The sequence below is a fragment of the Chrysemys picta genome, chromosome 5, assembly GCF_011386835.1.
Source record: "Chrysemys picta bellii isolate R12L10 chromosome 5, ASM1138683v2, whole genome shotgun sequence".
NCBI classification, from domain to species: Eukaryota; Metazoa; Chordata; order Testudines; family Emydidae; genus Chrysemys; species Chrysemys picta.
The window spans coordinates 138,108,197-138,130,868 of record NC_088795.1 but is presented as its reverse complement, the minus strand read 5'-3'; the positions used below and the strand labels follow the sequence as shown (position 1 = coordinate 138,130,868).

The 22,672-nt window shown below is 40.6% G+C and overlaps 1 protein-coding gene across 8 annotated transcripts in view; it reads left to right on the top strand.

Annotated features, from left to right (window-relative positions):
- The window catches only part of ALMS1 (ALMS1 centrosome and basal body associated protein), a 131,371-nt gene that overhangs the window by 60,167 nt on the left and 48,532 nt on the right, over positions 1-22,672 (top strand). For 7 of the 8 annotated variants that reach the window (XM_065597293.1, XM_065597292.1, XM_065597290.1 and 4 more), the window contains 4 exons: positions 548-678; positions 15,861-17,619; positions 19,038-19,163; positions 21,456-21,626. In XM_065597293.1, the coding sequence (XP_065453365.1) occupies positions 548-678; positions 15,861-17,619; positions 19,038-19,163; positions 21,456-21,626 (2,187 nt within the window). The remainder of the gene's footprint in view (positions 1-547; positions 679-15,860; positions 17,620-19,037; positions 19,164-21,455; positions 21,627-22,672) is intronic. The other variant, XM_065597295.1, reaches the window with a different exon arrangement.

The following is a 22,672-nucleotide window of genomic DNA, read 5'->3' as shown; positions in this document are numbered from 1 at the left end:
GGGTGAAGAAGCCAGGCAGGCTGCACTGGGTGGCAGTTGCTCCCTGAGGTGCCTGGAGACAAACTTGGCCTGATTCTGAGACTTGGGTGTGTACTGTGAGTTTGGGAGCCCTGAACCTGGGCTTGATGAATTTATTGTTGTGGACTGGACTGAGAACTGTTTGATGTAATGATACCTGGCCTGAAGCCTTCTTAAAATGTAGTTAATGTGTGTTGGCTTCTCCTTGCCCTGGATTGTTAAAGTGGAAGCTATTGCTGCTCCACTCGGGAAAATTACAGGTAGGGCCCACTTGCAGCACCACATTAAGTTGCAAGGGAGTGCTCAGAGAGTACCTGCACCTTTACAGTGCATCATTCAGCTAAGTTCTCACTTACTGTCATTAGAAGATGTCATAATAGTCAATTTAAATTTAGCCCTAGTCATTGTATGGTATTTCTGATACTAATGTACGTTCCCACCCAATCCTGATAATTAGTGTATAGCACACTTCTGTCTGTAAATTAAAATGGCAGCATAAAGGGATTGGCTCTCTGTTTTATGTTCACAGCATGGGTGAAGCTGAAGCTGACTAGCCAGCCTCAGGGTTCTGTGCCAGATCTGAATGAAGAGGATCGGCAGAGAATAGATGAGATCAAGACGGAGCTGCTTCTGAGCGCCAGGAAATCTGTGTTAGCCAAGGTATAAAGGAGATAAGAAATCTAATCTAGGGGAAATTTTGGAAGGGGACAAATGCTACAGATTTTTTATTTTGGTGTGGTGATTGTCTTATATCCACTGACTCAGTGCATTTTACAGTGATATCTCACCACTAGTGATGATTTACCATATAAGTGGTGGTGACATTTAATGAAATGTAATTCTCCATGTAGCTTGAAATGTACAGGAAATACTGTGATAAATTTGATGATAACTTGCCATTTACTGAACTGTCACTGCTGTATATTCTGTTCAGAAAATTTCTGATTCATATATTTCAGTATACTGCATCCTGACTGGAATTTATGAGTAAGCTTGACAGAATATATTGTCTCCAATCTGCCCTTGAATTTCTATTTGTTTTCAGCGTTTGTCTGAACTAGTGTTAACCATTCCATGAGGAACTTGGAACTATGAGTGGCTGCCTTTGTGTCCGAGATCATTTAATGGAAAGTTTGCAAGCAAAAAGGGCAGAATGGGTTAAAGTATGGAGATGTTTATCAGAAAAGCTAACAAATGGGTTGGTAAGGTTTGCTTGTTGGCAGAATGGAGGAGGCCGAGTTGATATGGGAATGGACAATAAATGATAAGTAGGGAGGGACAGAATTGGAGACCGCCTTTGAGGTGACCATAAGAAACTTTAATTTGAATCTGTGCTTATGACTTGTCCCTCACCTGCTGTCTTCCCCCAAAAAGCTTACATCTTTCAATAGGCTATAAAAGGGCATAGCTACAGTTACCTTATTCTGCTTTCTGATAGATGTTCCTGGGCCTGAGATCTCCAGTGGAAAAGGGAGCCGTGGGGGGGTGGGAGAGGGGAATCACACAGCTGATATAAAAATAATTGATTGAGTCTTAATATTACCCAAGACATTCTTTAGTTTATCTGTGTGTGTTTTATGGTTCATTAACTGTTAACAGTGGGGATGATGCAGGGAACATTAACCTGGAAAAGCTTGTTTTTCTGGTAACTCTCTTGAAGTTTTTCTGATTTTGATATAAACTTTGTATGAAGAAACGGAAGAAATAAAATTCCAGACTTTCTCATAAATATAGAGGGAAGAGTCCTCTGTGCCTCAAACTAAAGGTCAAGAGGGGAATCGTGCAGATGTACAAAATAATTAGAGGGGACAAATGAATGGATGATAAAAGATCTGTTTACTACCATATGTAAGTCCAAAACTAGAAGTATTAGGTTGATTTCTTCAAGGCACTGAATCAGCAAAGTACTTAAGTAAGATAGTGCTTTGCTAAAATGTGGCCTAAAACACTGGCATAGAATAACAGTGTAGTGTTCTTTTGTTGTTTTTTTTTTAAATCACAATTCTCTCCGAAAAATTTTATCTGGTATTTCAAGTAACACCTAAGACTACTGTAACTGACAGATCCAAAAGACCAAATATTTTCTGTACTTTTTACTTTATGCATTTGGCTGCACTCTGTACAATCAGTTTCAGTGCTTTCACTTATATTCAATTAGTTTGTTTCCCCTATTGTTTATGTGGATCCTTCATACAGCAACAGATGAGAGAGAAACAGTTTGTTTAAAAAAAAAAAAAGAAAGAGGACAGCGCCATGTAAACCACAAAAATTGTCATGGAGAGTCAGGCAGGTGTCATGCCTACAACTTTCAGCTTACTTTGTGACATTTACGAGATTTCATATTAACAGTGTTCTCACTGGATATATGCATGCCTCCATAAGGTCATGAGTAACCTATTGCAGGAGGGAATGTGCAATGAATTTCCCTCTTATATTTTCTTCAGACTCATCTTGCCAAGATGTAAATCTGACTGGGCAAGGGGGCTCACAAGCAATTTACAAGCAGTTTTAAAGTGTGAAAATGTTGGTGAAAATAGCAGATTTCGGGGGGAGAGGGGGAGGGTTATATATAGACCGCCTAGGTCTACAAAGGCCCCACTGCTTCTCTACAGATTAGCCCACTTCAAACCCCCGAGTCTTCCAAGCATCTCCCTCAAGTGTCCAGTCCCTGTTCCACTGAACACTCTCAGTCTTCACAGATTGGCTGCTTCCAAAGAAACAGTACACCCCTGCTTACCAGGTACACCTCAGTTCACTGCTCTGCTTAACACACACCACTTATACTTTATTTCTCCGTAAACATATATAAGCTTATGTAACAAATCAGAGATTCAAGTATTATCAAGAAGTAGTATTGGAAACAAATGGCTACATATGAAATAAAATTATAACATGCATTCTAGAACCTACATTTAATTAACAAGATACTTTCATGTCTAAAGTATTGCTCACCAGTGCTTTACAGCTAGGCTAACTGCGACCCTTCTTTCATGAGATGAAATATGCTGTCAACTTGCCTCCTCGGTGAAGGATCCTGTGTTTCTTTGCATTCCCTGACATACCAGCTTAATCCTTTGGGTGTCCTGTTTATGATTTTTTTTATTTCCTGTAGATTTTCTCTTGTAGATTTCACAATCTTTTGACTGGTATCTGGCTCAGTATGCAAATAGGCATCCTTTTTTGAGGCATACAATATATAATACTCTCATGTCTAGACAGAGAGAGAAGCGTCTGTTACCTCCTGTCGGAAAAGAACATGTAATGCCAAGTGGTGACATGCCTCAGACAGGTTCTGTTCAGGCATCTGTTCAGGTAGATGCTTGTCTCTGTGTGGTTGTTGTGTGTTGCACAAGATATGTCTGTTTGCATACGGAGTCATCAGCTAACCAAGACTGCAAAATCCACAAGAGATGGTGAAATCTACAGGAAGGAATACGCTGCAGGAGTGTGTCCAGTTTATGAATGAAGATCAGAGACTGTTTTGATATATCTGGGGTTTCAAAGAGATGTCTAGTATTCTTTACCTACATGACAAGCTGGAAGCATGTTCTGTCTCATGAAAAAAGGATCATAGCCAGGCCAGGCTGAAAAATGTTGGAAGGACTTTAGAGTGAAGTTTGCTTAATACGACATAAAAGTATCTAGTTAAACAAGTATAGGTTATAGAATGCATGTTATGATTTTTTTTATATGTAAACATTTGTTTTCAATATTTTTATTTGCTATCATTTGAATCTCTTCTCTTTTGTTAAATAAACTTTTGCTTGTTTTCACTATAAACATATCTAAGTGCTGTGTGTAAAATGGAGCAGTGTCTGACATGAAGCTGGTAAGCTGGAGTGTACTGCTTCTTTGGAAGCAGTGAATCTGAATACTGTGAGCGTCCAGTAGAGCAGGGTCTGGATGCTCGGGGATTGGAGTGTGCCTACCGCTAACCTGCAGAGGCATATTGGAGCCTGCATATATTGAGAGTGGAGTATATGTGTTGCCCGTGGCTGATGGAGTTAGGGAGCTGATCTCCAGTAGGCACAAACAAGGCTTCCTCACGCTGAGGGCAGGTGGTAGCAAGGTGCCTCACAATCCTGGGTACCCTGGGAAATGTCACAACAATGGATTCCACTTTCAACAGATTCTGGCAAATTTGGCCCCATCCTACTCAGTGACCTAGGTAAGGAACTTTGGCTGTTCCTATGTTACATTTTGACTGTAAGATTTGCATCTTTGACCTTCTTCAGGGCAATCCCAAGTGGTTTTTATGATCTGTCCAGAAGATGGCGATGTAATCTATGTAGGCTAAAGCAAAGTCCTGGACCTAGCTAACATCTGGTTAACAAGCCTCTGAAATGTGGCTCCTGCGTTAATTAACCCAAAGGGCAACACTTGGGACTCTTTAAGTTCAGAATCAGTCATGGAGGCGTTTTTTTTCTTTTTTTTTTTCTGCTCTTCACTGTCTAAGGGAATATTACAGTACCCTTTTGTTAAATCCATGGTGTTCAGAAACTTTGCCCTGTTAGAGTGTCTAACATGTCATTGATTCTGGGCCTAGAGTATGCATCAGGAACAGCGATAGCATGAAGCTTTCTGTAGCCAACAAAAATCTTAGACCCATTTATTTTTGGGAACCATAACAACTGGAGATGTCCAGGGATTGTTTGACTCTGCAATTATTCCCGTTTCCAACATGCTTGCTATCTCCTTACTTACCTGCTCCTGCATTTTACCAATCATCCGGTATGCTCCGCTGAGTGCAGGCTGTGCTCCTCCAGTGTTAATCTTATGGAACCATTTTGTGAGTCAGGCCTGGCCTGCTGGAAAATACCTGCTGGTGACTTTGCTGCACAGCCTTAATCTCTTGATTTTTTTTTCAGTCCAGGTTAACCCTTTATATAGATCAGCGCTCTCTAGTGCGGTGTCACTATGGCTTTCAGTCACCAAATCAATAAGAGGAGCTGTTTTAAAGTCCTCCTCTACACTGCATATCCTGTTTACAATGGCTTCATGTTTGTGATACACATTTAACTGGTTTATATGCACAGTGAGGTGCAACCCTGCTTTGGGCCCTTTGCACGTTTTAAGTAACATCTTTAACCCTTTCTACCACCTCAAGTTCTGCAATGTGTACTTTATTACAAGGAGTAACACCAGTACCAAATCCCCCACATGAAATGATTGATCACAGGTATTGCGATCGTAGAATTCTTTCTGAGCTGCTTGTCTTTTTGTGAGGTTTTGCTGCACTATCCCCTTCATGGATTTTAAATCTTCCCATAACCATTGCACATTCTGAGCCACCAGTTCCCCTTCTGTTTCCGTGCTACCTTCCTAGGAGTCTCTAATGAGACCCAGGGCACCTCTGACATTTCTCCCACACTGGAGGTCAAATGGGGCGTGTGATGGGTTCGGTCACAGAGACCTCCTTGGGACTGTCACCTGATGTGCTGAAATTAGCTCTGAGCCCGTTTTCCCTGCCAGCTTGGAACTCCAGAACCCTGCCTTGTTGAGCCAGGCACACTAGCCTGCTGCAACACAGACCCAGGGTCTGAACCAGGCCCCCAAAGCTGCAGATTTAACTGAAAACAGCTTAGCAAGTACTCCTGTCTCCAGCACCCAGACACCCAGCTCCCAATGGGATCCAAACCCCAAATGAATCCGTTTTACTCTGTATAAAGCTTATATGGGGTAAACTCATAAATTGTCCGCCCTCTATAACACTGATAGAGAGAGATGCACAACTGTTTGCTCCCCCAGGTATTAGTCACTTTCTCTGGGTTAATTAATAAACACAAGTGACTTTATTAAGTATAAAAAGTAGGATTTAAGTGGTTCCAAGTAATAACAGACAGAACAAAGTAAAGGTACCAAGCAAAATAAAACAAAACACGCAAATCTAAGCCTAATGCATTAAGAAACTGAATACAGGTAAATCCCACCCTCAGAGATGTTCCAATAAGCTTCTTTCACAGTCTAGACTTCTTCCTAGTTTGGGCCCAATCCTTTCCCCTGGTACAGACCTTGTTAGTTCCAGCAGGCATCTTAGGTGAAAAGCAGGGGATTCCACATGACTGGGACCCCTTTGTTCTGTTCCACCCCCTTTTATAGCTTTGGCACAAGGCGGGAATCCTTTGTCTCTCTCTGAGTTCTCACCCCTCCTTCTAAATGAAAAAGCACCAGGTTAAAGATGGATTACAGTGTCGTGTGACATGTTCACATGTCCTGTGAGACCCCAGCCTTCATTCTTCCAGTGCTGGCCTGCACATACCCAGGAAGTTTTGCAAGTAAACAGAGTCATTCACAACCAGTTGTCCTACTTGATGGGAGCCATCAAGATTCCAAGCCACCATTAATGGCCCACACTTTGCATAATTACAGTGGGACTTCAGAGTAATACTTCATATTTCTAGTTTTAGATACAAGAATGATACATACATACAAATAGGATGAACACACTCAGTAGATTATAAGCGATCTTTTGCATGAAGAATGTTTCAATTACATTATATTCACACTCATTAGCATATTTTTATAAAGCATTATGGAGTGCATTGTCACAGGGTGAATGCTGTGGATTCTTGGGGTACCTTCTGGTAAGCAAACAGTGTAACATTGTATCCCAGTCACTTGCCCTTTTGTTTACATATATTCTCAGCATAAATTTTAGGGTCCTGTTGAACCTCTCAACTAAACAGTTTGTTTCTGGGCGATATGGGGCAGATGTCAGCTGTTTTACCCCTCCATAATTCACCAAATAGCTGGGACATGAAATGTAATGCCTGATCTGATAAGATCTGTTTTGGGAAACCCACCCTGCTGAATATGAAGAACAGAGCTTCAGCAGCTGTTCATAGATTCTAAAGCCAGAAAGGACCACTATGATCATCTAGTCTGACCTGTATAATGCAGGCAATAGACCCTCACCAAAATAATTCCTAGAACATATCTTTTCGAAAAACATCTAATCCTGATTTTAAAATTGTCAGTGACGGAGAATCCACCATGACGCTTGGTAAATTGTTCCAGTGATGAATTATTCTTGCTGTTTCAGCTTCCATATTAGACAGAGCAACTGCTTCTGGATACCTGGTGGCAAAATCAACCACCACTGATATCAATCTTTTTCCATTATGGGTTGGCTTGGGTTTGGGCTCTATGATATCCATAGTGACTTTGAGAAATGCTGCGTTGATCACTGGTAAAGGATGCACAGGAGCCTTGCAGAGACCGACAGGCTTTCTCCACTTTGACATAAGTCTTGCAGTATTCCTTATCTCATTTTGAATATTGGGCAAATAGAAATTTTTCTTTTGCCTTTCATACGTCCTCTCCATTCCCTAGTGACCTGCGAACGGGTAGTCGTAAGCTAATAGCATTGACTTCACATGATGCTTTGAAGGCATGATCAGTTGTCCTGGAGAGCCCTACAAACTGCTGGTTTTTTGCCCACTGCGACCTCCCTATAAATCCTCCCCTCTTCTATAAAGAACCTCACCTTGTTCTCTTTTTCTGAGGCATTACTGAGCATGGCCTCCCTTATGCTCGCCATGGAGGTGTCTGCACTTCGTTCTGCAGCAAACTCCATGTGGTTTTTTCTTGCACAGAGAGATGTTTTAGGCAAGGGGGAGAGTGACTCCTGCCTCCCCTCCCCTGGAGAGACATAGATACTTTCTGCTAATAAAGGTGTGGAAAACTCCTCTCCCCTCTCAGCTACCTATTCTTCCTTAGGCTTACCTTTGGAAACTTAGGGACATATTCCTCTTGCTATGAGTCACAATATTAACAGCTTTGGGTAGTGATAGTATGTCATTTCCCACCAATAAATCAGCTGGTAAAAGTTTAAGAACCCCCATAGTCAAAGTACCTTGTAAGCCTTCCCACTCTAATTCAATGCAAGCTAAAGGCACCGTGGTTCTAAATTGCGCTACGGCAAGGAGTTTTACCTCCTCCCTTGGGGGCATATCATCCTCCTTAATCACATCCCTCCTGACTAGAGCGATCTGGCCACCAGTGTCTCCACCCTGGCACACTTTACTGTTTGCTTTGTCCTCTTTAATGAATTCATTGTCTACCACCAGGAGGCCAGATCAGATGAAATTAACTAGAACCTCCTCTGAGACCACTGATGTCTCTGACTCGAGGGTAGCCTCATTAACCTGCATGGACTGGGCATTGTCTTTGGACTCCCAAACCTTGGGGCATTATTTCTTCTTGTGTTCAAGGGACCCACATAAGAAGCACTTTCTTGGGCCAACATCTTGGGCTGGGGTCCATTAATTAGGGCTACCAGGAGGGAACCCGTGGTGGGGTGATGTGTGTTTAGTGCCCTCTCCTCCCTCCTTTTCACCTTGAACAAACTAAGACCCCCTTTTATGCCAGGCTTTTGGCCTTCCCTTTAGGACATGTGCTCTGTGAATGGTCTTGTATGCAAAAGTCGGCTGCTCTGGCTACCTCTTCCAAAGTTGTTGGGGATTTTTCCCATTCTGCTGCCCTCATCACATCAGAGCAGATTTCAAATAAATGTTCCTGAGCAAATAGATCTACCAATTTATGATTAGTTTCTGTCCCTTTTTATACATTTTCTCAAATAATCACCCATTTATGAAACACATTCCCTGTGACTTAATTTATCAAATGGTTGATGTTTGTAAACTTTAGGAGATATGCCTCTGCAGTAATTTGAAAACTTTTTAAACACAAGGCCCTTAAACAGATTGTACAGCATAGTTTCATTTACATCATTATATCATTAACCACTTTTAAGGCTTTACCAGTCAGTTTGGGAAGTAAGATGGTCATTCTGTGAGGTCATCGGGGATTTTGTGTATCCTGTGTATCCTTTTGAAGGCAGTTCAATAGTCTTCAATGCTATCCGTCTCCCTGTTGTTCAGGCACAGTCTCTCCCGGCTGTGTGATCCCTCGGGAGGAGTGACTGTGGGCTGAGGGTTCTGTCCTTGTATCTCCAGCTTTTTAAACTTGTGCTGCCTTTCCATCTCCCTTTATTGGGCAGCTGCTACCTGCCTTAGATTATCTGCTACCCGCTGTTGCTTCTCTGCTTTTCTCGGGCACCGTGCTGCCCGTCTTCCAGTTCTAGTAGTCTCTGACGGGCCTCCTCTGGTGCTACTTTCTCTGCCTCCCGCTACTGCTTCTCTGCTAGTATCTCCCTTTCCCGTGCTCTCTCTCCTTTGCTTCCTGCTCTCTACCCCTCTCTGCTATTTCCAGTTTTTGGAGCTCTGTTCTGGCCAACGCTAACTTTGAGGCTTCCGCCCAATTGGGAACTGTGCTAGGCCAGTTTCCTGAGCCTGCACCCTGCTCAGGATCAGACACTTTCAATGGATTAAACAGTTCTACCTGATGCTTGTCATATTCCATGAGTAAAGCTCTCATCCCCTGTCCTGTTTTTCCTGTAGTTTCCAAGCCATGGTCTGCAAAGAGTTTTTCCATCTGCGAATTGGTATGTTTAGCATATGTCTCTGGCCTACTCATCATGTCCTTTCCTTTGTTCTATTTCCCTTACCCAAAATAAACAAATGGAAAATAACAGTCTATAACTTTTTTCTTTACCTGTTTCCAACCTTCTCAGTATTTATAAATCTGACATATGTGCCTGGAGTGTGACCTTTGGCTAAACAGCAAACAGGGTGTAGATCCTGCGACTCCCTCACTATGATGCTTCCCAGAGGTAGCCAGAATTGAGGCACCTCACTACCACCTGCCCTTAGCATGATGAAGCCATGTCTCTGCCTGCTCGGGGTCAGCACCTCAGCCCCACAGGCAACACAAACACTCCCCTCTAGCTGTACGCAGACCCTGCTATCTCTCTACAGGTTAGCAATAGGCACGCCCCAATCTCCAAGCTTCTCCCTGGAGATTCCAGCATCTGTTCCACTGGACACTCATAGTATTCACAGATCCTCTACTTCCAAAGAAACAGTACACCTCAAAAACAACGAGGAGTCTGGTGGCACCTTAAAGACTAACAGATTTAGTTCGGCATAAGCTTTCATGGATAAAAAACCCATTTCTTCAGATGCATGGTGGGTTTTTTACCCATGAAAGCTTATGCCGGACTAAATCTGTTAGTCTTTAAGGTGCCACCGGACTCCTCGTTGTTTTTGTGGATATAGACTAACACGGCTACCCCTCTGATACGGTACACCTCAGCTCATCACTTTCACCACAGATCACCGCTCCCCTTAAAACACCGCACTTGTATGTTTATAGAGAAACCAAGTATGAAGTTTATTTAACAAAGCACAGAGATTGAAGGATTAGTAAGTAGAAGTAATGGAAACAAATGATTACATATAAAATAAAGTCATAACATGCATTCTAGAACCTAGCCTTAATTAACTAGATATTCTCATGTCTAATAAAATATTGCTCACCAGCGCTTTACAGCCAGGCTGGCTGTGGTGACCCCCTTTCATGAGATGCAACACGCTGTCAGCATGCCGCCGCAGTGAAGGGTCCTGAGTGTTTCTTTGCATCCTGATATATCAGGCTAATCCTTTGAGCTTAGTCATAAACAGGACACTCCTGCTGGGTCCCATCACCCCCATAGATGTTCTCTTGTAGATTTTTTTTACTGTTATCTGGCTCAGTATGCACATAAGCATCCCTTGTGAGGTATGCACTACACAATACTCTTGTGGCCAGACAGACAAAGGTGTCTGTTACCTGGGACATGTTCCTTTCAGAGAGGAGGTATGTCACCACCTAGGGACCCACCTTAACTCCTGGACTTTAAGAACTTCCTTTTTAGTATACATACATAATTCCTTAAATATTATCCATGCATACATTTCACAATGATTATGATGACCAGTGGGCTCTTGGCTCTCACTAGATACCTCACACACCACCCTTTGGTGAACTATTACACACATATCTGACCTAGGGGATCTCTCTGAAACCCTGTGCAACCCCTGTGTCCTCTGCCAGCTGGCAACATGGCGTTCCTGGGTCACACCAGCCTTGTGCACCCACAATCCGGTTTATAGTGTGAGAGATTATTTTATAATTTAAAAAAATCAATATAGCAGTTTAGTATTTATACTAAAAGAGTTTCTGAAACAGTTTTCAAAATTTGCCACCATGAAAAAGGTTTGAAAGACACTTATGAAAATGTGATGTAAGGTCCTGATTCTGTAAAGCACTTAAGCATGTTCTTAAGTGTCGTCGTCTTCTGTGGGACTTAAGCATGTACTTAGGCCCAGATTCAGCAAAGGGCTTATATCGCCTTTGTTTTTCAAAATACACAATCGTCGAGATTTAGCTTTGAAAAGTGGCTGTTTCCTTTACAAAGGTAGTTTGGAACACATTACATTTTATATGGATTTTTATGGCGTTTGTATATGTATGCTATAGGAATATGCATTTTGTTTAGGACCCAATCCTGCTGTCCTTACTTGGGCAAAAGCTCCCTTTGGGCATTTAAAACAAGCAAATTCCAGGGCGTTTAGAGATAAGGTGGAAATTCTGGGTTGTGGACTAAACTGAAATTTTGCTCTCCATAAACTCAACCCTCTGAGGTTAGGTTTGGTATGGTATGTAAGTTTACTCACTGCTCAGATTTTTGGATACTTAGGCACAGTGGGGAAGAGTTTATGCATTTCTGCTTTTAACTATTTTTTTGCCTTTACTAGTTTAAGTTGGGCAGTCATGGTGCTTTAATGTATTTTTAAATGAATATCGTTAACATAAAATTAAAAAAACCCTTTATTTGTTACTACCAGCACTTCAAATTACTCAAATGGAAAATTTTAAAAATCTGATTTGTATTTGAGCTTGTTTGTTGTAGTACTGTGTTAATCACCATAGTATCTGAGTGCCTGTTTTTCACCATTACTTTTTTGCATTTTGCTTAATTTGGGCGATGAAACTATACTGCCAGTCAGTTTATTTCTGGTTCTCATGCTCTCATGCTTTAGCATATGTTTGGCTTCACAGTACTGCAAGATGTTCTCTAAATTGGCGATAAAAAACCTTTGTTAATTTAAAATACTTCTATGAAAAGATTTAATAAAACCATTTACAAAATGTATAATCAAATATAAATACAAATAAAGAGAGCAGGATAAATTTTGGGCTGAATTAGTTCACATTATCTTTTATTTATTCACTGGAAAAGCATGCATGCACTCTAACATATTCTTATATTTTGTCTTTGATTAGTCAGTTAAAAATAACAGCAAAAACTTACTGTGGTTAACTTGATTAATTTTTCTGATAGGTAAGATGATTTGCTGTGTAGGAAAAACCTGTCCAGACATGCCGCCTTATAATTGCATTTTTATTAAGGGCAGTAAGAGGAAATTTAAAATGGTTCATATGGATTTTTGGTGCCTGGAGCTGTAGCAGAACCGTGGCATTCCTGTTCAAGGGGGGAGTTGGGAGTCTAAGACCTTCTCTCTTCTAGAAAAGTGCACCAGTTTAACTAAACAGATTTTTAAATTTCTCTGGTTAAACTGGTGTAAACCCTTTTAATATGACACACTTAAATCGATGTATTCCTTGCTTAAGTTGGTTTAGTCTTGGTAAGTTACTGACTGAAGCTAAATTGATGTAGGTAAAGGTTAAACTGATTTAAATGCATCTGTTAGGGCTTTTTATCAGTTTAACTTGGCTGACTTTTAAATCAACTTTAGTTAATTGCTTGTACTTTTCTAGCATAGATAACGCCTCAAAAGCATGGTTTGGAAGAATGAACCTAATGCTTATCTTGAAGGTTTACTTGATTAAATGATCAAAGTATTTCATTTCCAATGACATTTTGGACGTCAAATTGTCCAGGATTATCTATTTAATTCATGGTTTACACAAGACCATTTCCAGTTCTACTGTGGCTGACTTTATTTGCTCATTCCTTTACTCTAGCTGTTGGAGGAGTATTTGTTTAGACATCCACATGGCCTTCTACTAATGAAATGTAAGATTACATTTTCCCCAGTTGTACAGATCAGAAGATAAATTAACAAACTACATAGATTTTCTAGGCCAAACCAGGACTATCTAAACTTTGTCCAGGTCAATATAATTTGTTTCATGTTAGCTCTTCATGGCATCAGTGGAAAGTCCATCAATTTTGAATGAATCTAAATTAAAGGAATGCAAATACTGGTATCTTAAAAATAATACACTTTTGTCCTTGTCAATTAAATTCTCTATTTCTAAAGAAATTGGACAGGGATTAAGGTTTTATGGCGCAAATATGGGCTCTAATGAAATTGATGTAAAATTTGCTGATCAAAAATGTTTCTTGTCTATTTCCAGTATGTGGTGATAATGGCACTGCTTCTGACGCTAATTTGTAACTAAAGGTGATGGGATGAAGTGATGTAAGAGAGCGGTTTTCTAGCATGTTGTGTGGAGTGTGATTGATGCATCTCAATGCTGTCTGCAATGGGGTTAAACAGTGTGGCCTCTCTTTAGTTAGCATACCCCTTTGACACGGAATTTTAGATTGCTAATTGAGAATTTTCTGCATGCGTCTGGGAGTCTGGTGTTTGTTTACTTACCTATCAACTTGTTTGCAGTGTGATCTGCTCTATAGAGGTGTATTTTATTTCTAGTTTTTCTTTTAAAGATGCCACCTGTTATATCTATCAGGTAAGCTGCTGCAGAGAAAAACTGTTTGTGTTTGGTGTTCCTTTCCTAATAAGGATATTCTTGGGAACCTAGCTTTTATTCTCTTCTATTAAACAAAACAAATCAACAAACCTGCAAGAGATGCATTTAAAAACAGAAAGCCTTTTTTTGAGTGGTTATTATCCTTGGTAAGTCTGCACATACGTTCACTACAATATAGGTGTAAATGTAACACCTTAAAATGTCCATTATTTATCATGAAAGCTTGAAAGAGAGCAGAGAGCCTGGTATGTTCAAACCTTATATCGGCATACTTGTGTGTGCATTATTTAGTTCTGCATTACAGTAAACAAATTTGGCACAGTAACCAGAGCTGGCTAAAGTACCTTTCAGATCTGTGTCAGCATATAGTGTACTTGTTGGTATGGAACTGTCCGCAAAAGACTGTGCAGAGACTCCAAGCTTCAGTTTGTTGTTTAGAAATTAAAGAGCTGAATATAGAGGAAGATATAGTCTGTACCCAAAGGAGTTTATAATTGAAGGGCAAACTCCAGCCATTTAAATTGATGGGAGTTTTGCCATTTACTTCAGCTGCCCATGTTAGCAAGATAGCACGCCAATAGATGAAAGAGAAAAGATCCGACAAAGTGAACATCATGTGACCAGGAAAAGGAATCATCAGAAAGTAGGGCAACACTTATTTTCTGATTAATTGATGGGTTATATCATGTTTTATTTAGTTTTTGCTTTATTCACCTGCCAAGGCAAGTCTGTTTTTATTTATCTGTCCTAAATTATTGTGCAGTTGCACATTTCATACCAGAGAGACCTGTGTTTCAGTGGTGGATTAAGTAATTCCTGTGTATAGTTTCAATGTTAATTTTACATTTGTAAAGTGCTTTGGGATTAAAGGTGTTCTATAAGTGTAGGATCATTATCACAATTAACATAAACTTTTATACATGATTGAAAACATTAAAAAAGCTGGCTGAGATTTTTAGCTGGTGGCTTTACTGGTAAGTAACTGGTCTGGTTTTAGAAATCTAAAGATTTCTCCCCTACCCCTCCACCCTTACTTCCAGTACAGTTGCAAGCAGTCTTACCAGTTTTTGTAAAACAAAAGAATGTTCCTATGGAATACAAGCATATTTTAATAGGAAAAAGATGATGTATGTCTGGAGAGTGAAAAGTTATTGCTAATTAATAGTGGCTTTTTAAGCACTGGATATTTTTTTGAATTCTATTTTAATTTTCTTGTCAGTTTGACATTGGCTTGCAGAAAGAGCACTATTGCAGATCTAACGCTTAGATTGCTGTTGGAAAGATTTGTTTCCTAGTGGGGAAAAAAGAGAACTATTGAATGTGAGAATTAAAATCACCAGACTTTAACTGAAGACTTTTCTCATGTATCAGTTTAAAGAACAGCTTTTTGCTTTGCTTTTATCAGTAATTGAAGCTTTCTTTGATTTGTGTGTGAAGCATACGTGCGCTTAGAATCATAGAATATCCGGGTTGGAAGGGACCTCAGGAGGTCATCTACTCCAACCCCCTGCTCAAAGCAGGACCAATCCCCAACTAACTCATCTACTTGGCTTCTTAAACTCTGTTGGAGTGGAACAAGGGAGAATTTTTATGTGCCCTGTTTTATTTCTTAAAGTGACAGCTATGGCATGGCAAAATGTCTGACAGCAGTAGTGTCCGATAGTATCCAGTCAGGTTCTAAGTAGCTAGTGGCCTAACCATATCAATATTTGTTATTTCTTAATGTCTAGAGGCCCCAGTTGGGGATCTGAGTCCTGCTGTGCTAGACACAGTACAAATGAGAAGTAAGAAGACCGTCTCTGTTCCAAACACTTTATAATCTAGATTTATAACAAGATGGGACAGGATGAATGAAACGAACAGCTGGTGGGGTAGGGAAGTGGGAGAGCACTCCTCTCTATCTCAAGAAAATCTATATATTGTCTGTTTTTCTACAGTAAAACCAAACCCTGAAGAATACTATCAGAAAGGTAAATTACAGTGGTGGTGTTGTATATTGTGGCATTGAAACTGAACTGACAGCTTTTCTGGCATACATGAAGGCCAGTCTTGTTATGTTTACAGTCATATTAGCAGTTGTGTTCTAGAATGTGTGTATTTTCTGTGTGATGGCAAAAATAGGGTTATCATCAACTTTAGTCCTTACTTGAATTGTTAAATTCTTATTGCACAACTTATTTTTTTTTTCAAGAATCTTTGTGGTTTTTTTGCATTTACAGGATCCACGGGGAAACAGTTCAGAGGCTACATCGAGTCACAGCCATAGTCAGAGGCAGAACACAGGACACTTCAAATCTCCAGTTGGCAAACAGTTGCAAATTGACAGCCAGACACAAGATTTCAAACTTAATGAGTCTCTAGAGTTAAACACAAGACAGGTCACACCAATATATAGAAGTGACCCTGCTGATTCTTCACCACTAGATGATGCACAGTTTAAAGCTTTGAATACCATCCAAAAACATATCCACCATCAACTGCAGACGCTCAGAGCTAATCCTTTTGATGCTAGCATTGAGCTCAGCACACCCTTGTGTAAAGATATGGACAAATGTTTGATGGGATTGGTGGATGCTTCCAGTGCACCAACAGAAGAGGATGTGATTCTTTCATCTCAGAAGAAGCTGTCTACAGAAAAACCTTCTGTAGAAGTTGCCAAGCAGATTACTTCCATCACTTTTGCATCCCGTAAACGTTCCCAGTCTCCTGTAGCTTCCACTGTCCTTAGTGCCAGTCTCAGTGAAGATACTCTTCATGGTATAATGCCTTTTGAAATTGGATCTGTTAGTGCTAAAGAGCAAAGACCTGGCAAGCAACAAGTGGAAAGTCCTAAATCATGTCCTTCATCAAGCCCAACAGCCACTCACTCACTTGATAATGATTTTAAGTTTAGTGCAGATAAAGACAGGTTTCAGCATGTGCCCATTGCTGTTGGCAAACTTGGAACTTCTCAAGAAAAAGACATTTTATCAGGTCAAGGTTCTAAAACCACATACACTGACCAAGGACTTACCCTAGTTGCAGATAGAATTGAGGAAGCTGAATCTTCCACTCACGATACTCTTGGGTTGGGCAGACATAGTGCCAGATTTTCTGGGGTTGATCATGATATGAAATTTGATCAAGAAGTAAATGTGTTTTATCAACCTTTTTCCATGAGTCCTCATCAGCAGGGAAAGATGAATCTGTACAGCCAGGTTCCATTTGCAGATAACTCAGAAGGTCCAGTTCATAGCCTACGAACCCTTTTGCTTAAAGACCATGGTACTTTGTTGGAAAAGGAGGATAAACTTTCTTCTGATATGTTCTCTGTCAGCCAGACAAATGTTGAGACCGGACATGCCAATGTGGTACATTGTTCCTCCCCAGATAAAACTTTAATGGCCGTGCCTGAATCTCCTTCATCTCCAACTAGGAAAGCACTGTCTTGTGTCCACATAACTCTCTCCCCAAAATGCAATAATTCAGAACTGTTCAGTATATTGGACACTGAAGCTGAAACAAGATCTAATGACAGACTTAAGACTGATGCTCAACAAATGCCTTTAAGCTCTCCCCCCAAAATTTTGTTAGAATCTGCCTCTAAATTAACTACTGAATCTATCCCAAAGGATCAAGGTTCTTCATACTTCCCAAAACCAGTATCTTCACGAGATTTAAGATATATGCCTCTGGAAAGTAGCCAGAGGGTACCATTCTCAAGGCAAGTTCACACCAGAGTTTTGGATTCATGTGGACATAATCTGCAGGATAATTTCAAGACCACAGTTTCTGCACAAACTGGAAAGGCAACATCTGATGCCATAACTCAGATAACAACAGAAAGTCCTGAAAAGACAACATTTTCAGCAGAGATATATGTTAGTACTGAAGATGGTGAAACCAGTACCTTTGGGTCCTCTCATCAGAGGGCATGTGAAATTGCTAACCTAGCTACTTCATCTCTGAACCACATTTCGCCTTCCCACAGGCCAGCTGGTGAGAAAATCAAAGTGTCTTCCATGAATCTACAATCTTTCCTCTTCCACACAACCTGTCAAGTCAAATGTTTTGATTCTTGTGCACTTAGTGGGAGAAACACAAATTGTTTTTTTATGCACTTATTTTTAATATTGATATTTGAAATTATGCATATTAGAAATCATAAGGGTGCTCCCAGACTTATGAATTGGCAGGTAACTAATCGCATATTACTCTGTGGGCAAAATAATTTATTTACAGAGCTACTGAGAGAGAATGTGGTAGTGATGATGTATACCCCAATAAAATCTGAACTCACGTGGCAGATTAACTCACATTGGTGCAGGCAGTGCAAATTGTACCTCTTTGCACCAGTGATCACTGCTGCACAATACAGGTGTATGTAGACTCATTCAGTTTCTATAATATTTCCTCTGTTCCAAACTCTGGGTCTCTCTCCTCTTTGAGGTGTTGTGTAAAGCGACATCAGTCAATCGTGTGCATATGGGGTGAGAAGAGATCAGATGTCTTCAATATGTGAATACCTCCAGCTCTGTTTAAATGGGAATATAAAGATATCTTTTCAGCTACTTGAACAATTGTTTATCTTCACTATTAAGAAGCACTAAGTGCTCCAGCCCTTGCCACCTGCAGCAAACAGAATCTTCCAGTGGAGTTGCACCATAGTTGCACGTTATATTTGTTGACCTAAACACAGGCCGGTGATTTCATTAGCTATTACTCTCTGTGAGCAATATTGCTATGTGAATGAGCTTTTTCAATTTATTACAGGTCTGACTAGTCACACATTTTATTAATCTTTAAGGAATGTTATAAATGATTAAGCCATCCTTTCTAGCTATTAGCAGGTCAGCTTTCTAACTAGCAGGGAGACTCCTTTCTGATAATTCTTTTTAATGAGCGTATTCTCTAGGGCAGGGTTTCTCAACCTTTTGCTTTCTGAGGCCCACCCCGACATGCTATAAAAACTCCAGAGCCCACCTGTGCCACAACAACAGTTTTTCTGCATATACAAGCTCGGGCCAGTGTTAGGGGGTAGCAAGCAGGGCAGTTAGCTGGGGTCCCATGCCACACGGAGCCCCACGAAGCTAAGTTGCTCAGGTTTTGGCTTCAGCCCTGGGTAATGGGGCTTGGGGCCCCAGGCTTCAGCACTGTGCAGCATGGCTTTGGCTTTCTGCCCTGGGCTCCAGAGCGTCTAACACCGGCTCTGCTTGAAACCTGCTCACAGCCCCCCAGGAGGTCCCAGACCCCTAGTTGAGAACCGCTGCTCTAAGGAAATAGTAAACTGCAAATTGAACATAATCTATGCACCACATCTTCCAGGATCTCTTTGGGTCCTTATCTATGACCTCTGCTTTATTACAGTATTAGGCTTTGCTGATTTCTGTTAATTGCACTGCTCTCCATTCTTGCAGATCAGCCTCTGCTGCTGCCATATAAGCCTTCTGGAAGTTCCGAGATGTACTATGTTCCCCATCCGATAAAAGGACCCAAAATATCTCCTGTCAGGTCAGAGACCACTATTGAGAGCTCTCACTCAGGTATTTACATTTCTCAAAACTTTTACAAAACTGAGCCAAATTCTATCCTGCGTTTGAATGCATAGTTCTAAGCTCTTGCTGTAGTCAATAGGGCCAAGTATGCATAATCTAATTGCAAAATGTCCCAATGAGTTAAATTCAGCTCTGTTACAACATGCAGATCTTGAGTAACTCCACTGATTTTTAATAGTTACTTTATCTGGATTTACTCTGTGTAACTATGAGTAGAATCTTGTCCCAGTATATTTATGCCACTTATGTTTTTTAGCTGTGTAACATAAAGATGTGACATCCTGAATTTGAAAGATGTGGTCTAGACTTCTCTAGTCAGAGACTTCATTATCTCCGTCTGTTGGGACTGAAAGGAGAAATGTGTATGTGTTTCACACAACCTGACAGATTTTCCTTTAGTTCTTCTCTTTCCACTTGGAATTGTTTCTTCATTTGGGCCTGTTTCATTTCTTCAGCAGTCCTCCCATCCATCCTGATCTAGTTCCCTGCTTTAAATCTCTCCTTAAAATGTTCCTTTTCTCTTTAGCTTGTTATGGATGCATTCTGAAGTGTAATGTGATACCATGTGTTAAGGAAGGTATATCATAGTTTTTAAGGTAGCCCCAAGTTAGGTGATTTCAGATTAGAAACTTGTTTTTTCTTAAAGCGGTTTATAGTTGTTTCAAAAACTGCTAGTGGAGTGGAAGAAAGAGAATGATTCATCAACATATTCTGCCCTGCTTCTCTCTAAATACGGTTGCTATGTACAGCATATGCTGCTCATAACAGACATTATAGACCTGATTTTCAGGTTTACTTCAACCTGGTCTCCCTTTTGGCACCCACAGAAATTTTCAGCCACAGTTAATGTTATGAAGATATTGTCTTAACTCCCTGATATACAGGTACACTGGATAATAAATACAGATACAACTGTCTCCACATTTATTTTACCTGAAAAATTACAGAAGTAAAAGCAAAGGTCAGGCTTTCAAATCCATCTCCACATGTTTCCTAATCTTCGCCCATTCTGTCTGCTGTAATGTAAGGGAGAAGAGAGAGGTAGATGTGATGCGTGTGCTTTTTAGGAACCAGGGTGCTAACAGTGCAAATGCAATGTAGACACGACACAGCTCAGGTTCTAGGAAACACACAACAGTATTTTTGAAAATCTGATTTTAAATTCCCTGCTGCAGTTAGGACTCGTAGTTCATGAGAAATATCTGAAGAAAATTTAGTTGAATAAAGCCACTGAATGTAACTGGATAGTGTTGCCAAAGAATATAAATCAGTTAACTGTGTCTTTAGGCTTTCAAACTCGTATGACACAGAAATGTGGTGCTGTGGGAACTCTGCTGGAAAAATGTATTATTGTTGTCTTGAGCTATTGTTTAGAGGCTGTGCAGACCTAGTTATGTAGCTAAACAAGGATTCATTAGGACTAGAAAAAAAATCCCTTTAACTGCTGTTTCATACTTCTGTCAGCTTGCTTCATCACTTCTCTGTACAGATCCCAGAAAATGTCTGTTTGCATCAGTCAATGAAAATATCTAAAATTGAATATGAAGATCAGCAGGAGGGAGTCTGGATTCCAGAGTGTGTGACCTTAACCTCTATGTGCCTATCTGTAGTAAAATGGGTATAATACTTGCCTACCTCAGAGGGAAGCATGTTTTGATCATGGGATCAGAGGCGCCATAGAAAAATTATGTACTGATAAGCTGCTGGTATTATTTCATTAGAACTATGTTGTTCATTAGTTGAATGCACTACTAATAATTCCTTACTCAGGCAATAAATTAAACTCCCTATGTTAGCTGCCTTTCAGTGATTTGCTTCGACATGAAAGCTCTAGGTCAGTGGTGGGCAACCTGCAGCCTGTCAGAGTAATCCACTTGCAAGCCACGAGACAGTTTGTTTACATTGACCGTCCACAGGCACGGCCGCTCCCAGCTCCCGGTGGCCACAGTTCCCTATTCCCGGCCAATGGGAACTGCAGGAAGCGGTGGCCAGCACGTCCCTGTGGCCTGCGCCGCTTCCTGCAGCTCCCATTGGCCGGGAATGGGGAACTGTGGCCACTGGGAGCTGCGGGCGGCCGTGCCTGCGGACGGCCAATGTAAACAAACTGTCTCGCGGCCTGCCAGTGGATTACTCTGACGGGCCACAGGTTGCCCACCACTGCTCCAGGTTGTGTCCTGGTTTGGCCTGTTCTTAAAACTGCACCCTCTTTGTACTGCTTTGCTTTAACCTCTTATTCATTATCATAAACTACTGTGACCATGTTTCTTGTTTTCTTTATAGGATCAAATGATGCTGTTCCTCCAAATTTTCCAGCAAAGGTACTTGGTTCCATGGATGAGAATCCTCTAGACACTGTAGCTATTAAACATAAAGAGGGTATCTACAGTAAGAGGTCTGAGCCTAAGGTAGCCTGGGCAAAAGAAAAAAAGACACCACAAGAAGCTACTACAGGTAATTAGATTGCCCATGTGCATTTCTCTTTTCTGTATCTCTTACAGGTATAGCCTTTTATTTTATTTAAAGTGAATTTAGTGATGTTGTATTATAGCATCAGGGGTTCGGCTCTGGTTGCTACAGTTTCAAGCTCAACAGAATGAAAGTCACCTCTGCCACTTGTTTCAGATGTAGAGCCTTTAGGAACACATGAAGACCAAGGATAATGACCACACACATTCACAAGTACAAGATCTAATCTGTTTTACAAGTTTTATTAAAACAATAAGTGAAGTTACAATCACCTATGCATATAGGAAGCCCATAACAAACTATGCAATAATTGTAACTGTAGTCATACTCCCATCCTCAATGTTATTCTGAGGGTCTGATGGATGGGTTGCCAATTGATCATCAGGAGAGAGGTGGTTCCTGTTGGAGTTTTCCTGTAGGTAAGTCATTTTACCCAATCAATGCACCCTCTCTTATCATGTGATTCTGTCTACACCTAATACTGTGTGCATCTGCATGAAGGTGTCAACACTCATTTTCCTTATCTGTGTTGTGCCCCCCAATAATATTGGGGTGCCCCATTTTTCATAGGTTGTTTTATTCTCATTAGCATCTACACACATGTACCCTGATGTCAGGACATATTTCAGAAGAGATATTACAACAGGGTATCAATACCTCATGGTCTTGAACAATACCTTGCGGTCAATTTTTGTAACACCATCTGTTGGCACATCTTTCTCGTGATCCTGTGGCATAGGGTCAGTCTTTGGTTACTTATGTCAAGCACTTCTTAAACATATATGGCCTAGAATGACTAAGCTAAAATCTTACAGGCCTCAGCCTATAGGCCTTGAGTTTCAGCCCTGTTTTACTTAGATACCTAATGCATTCTTATCACTTCTAAATACTTATCAGTCTTATACTTCTATAATCCTACAACTTAAATCTATTAATTATATATAACATAGCATATGAGTTAATCATAACATCATACAGTACAACAATATATGGATAAAATGAACTAATTGGCTTCACAGGAGAGTGTGTGG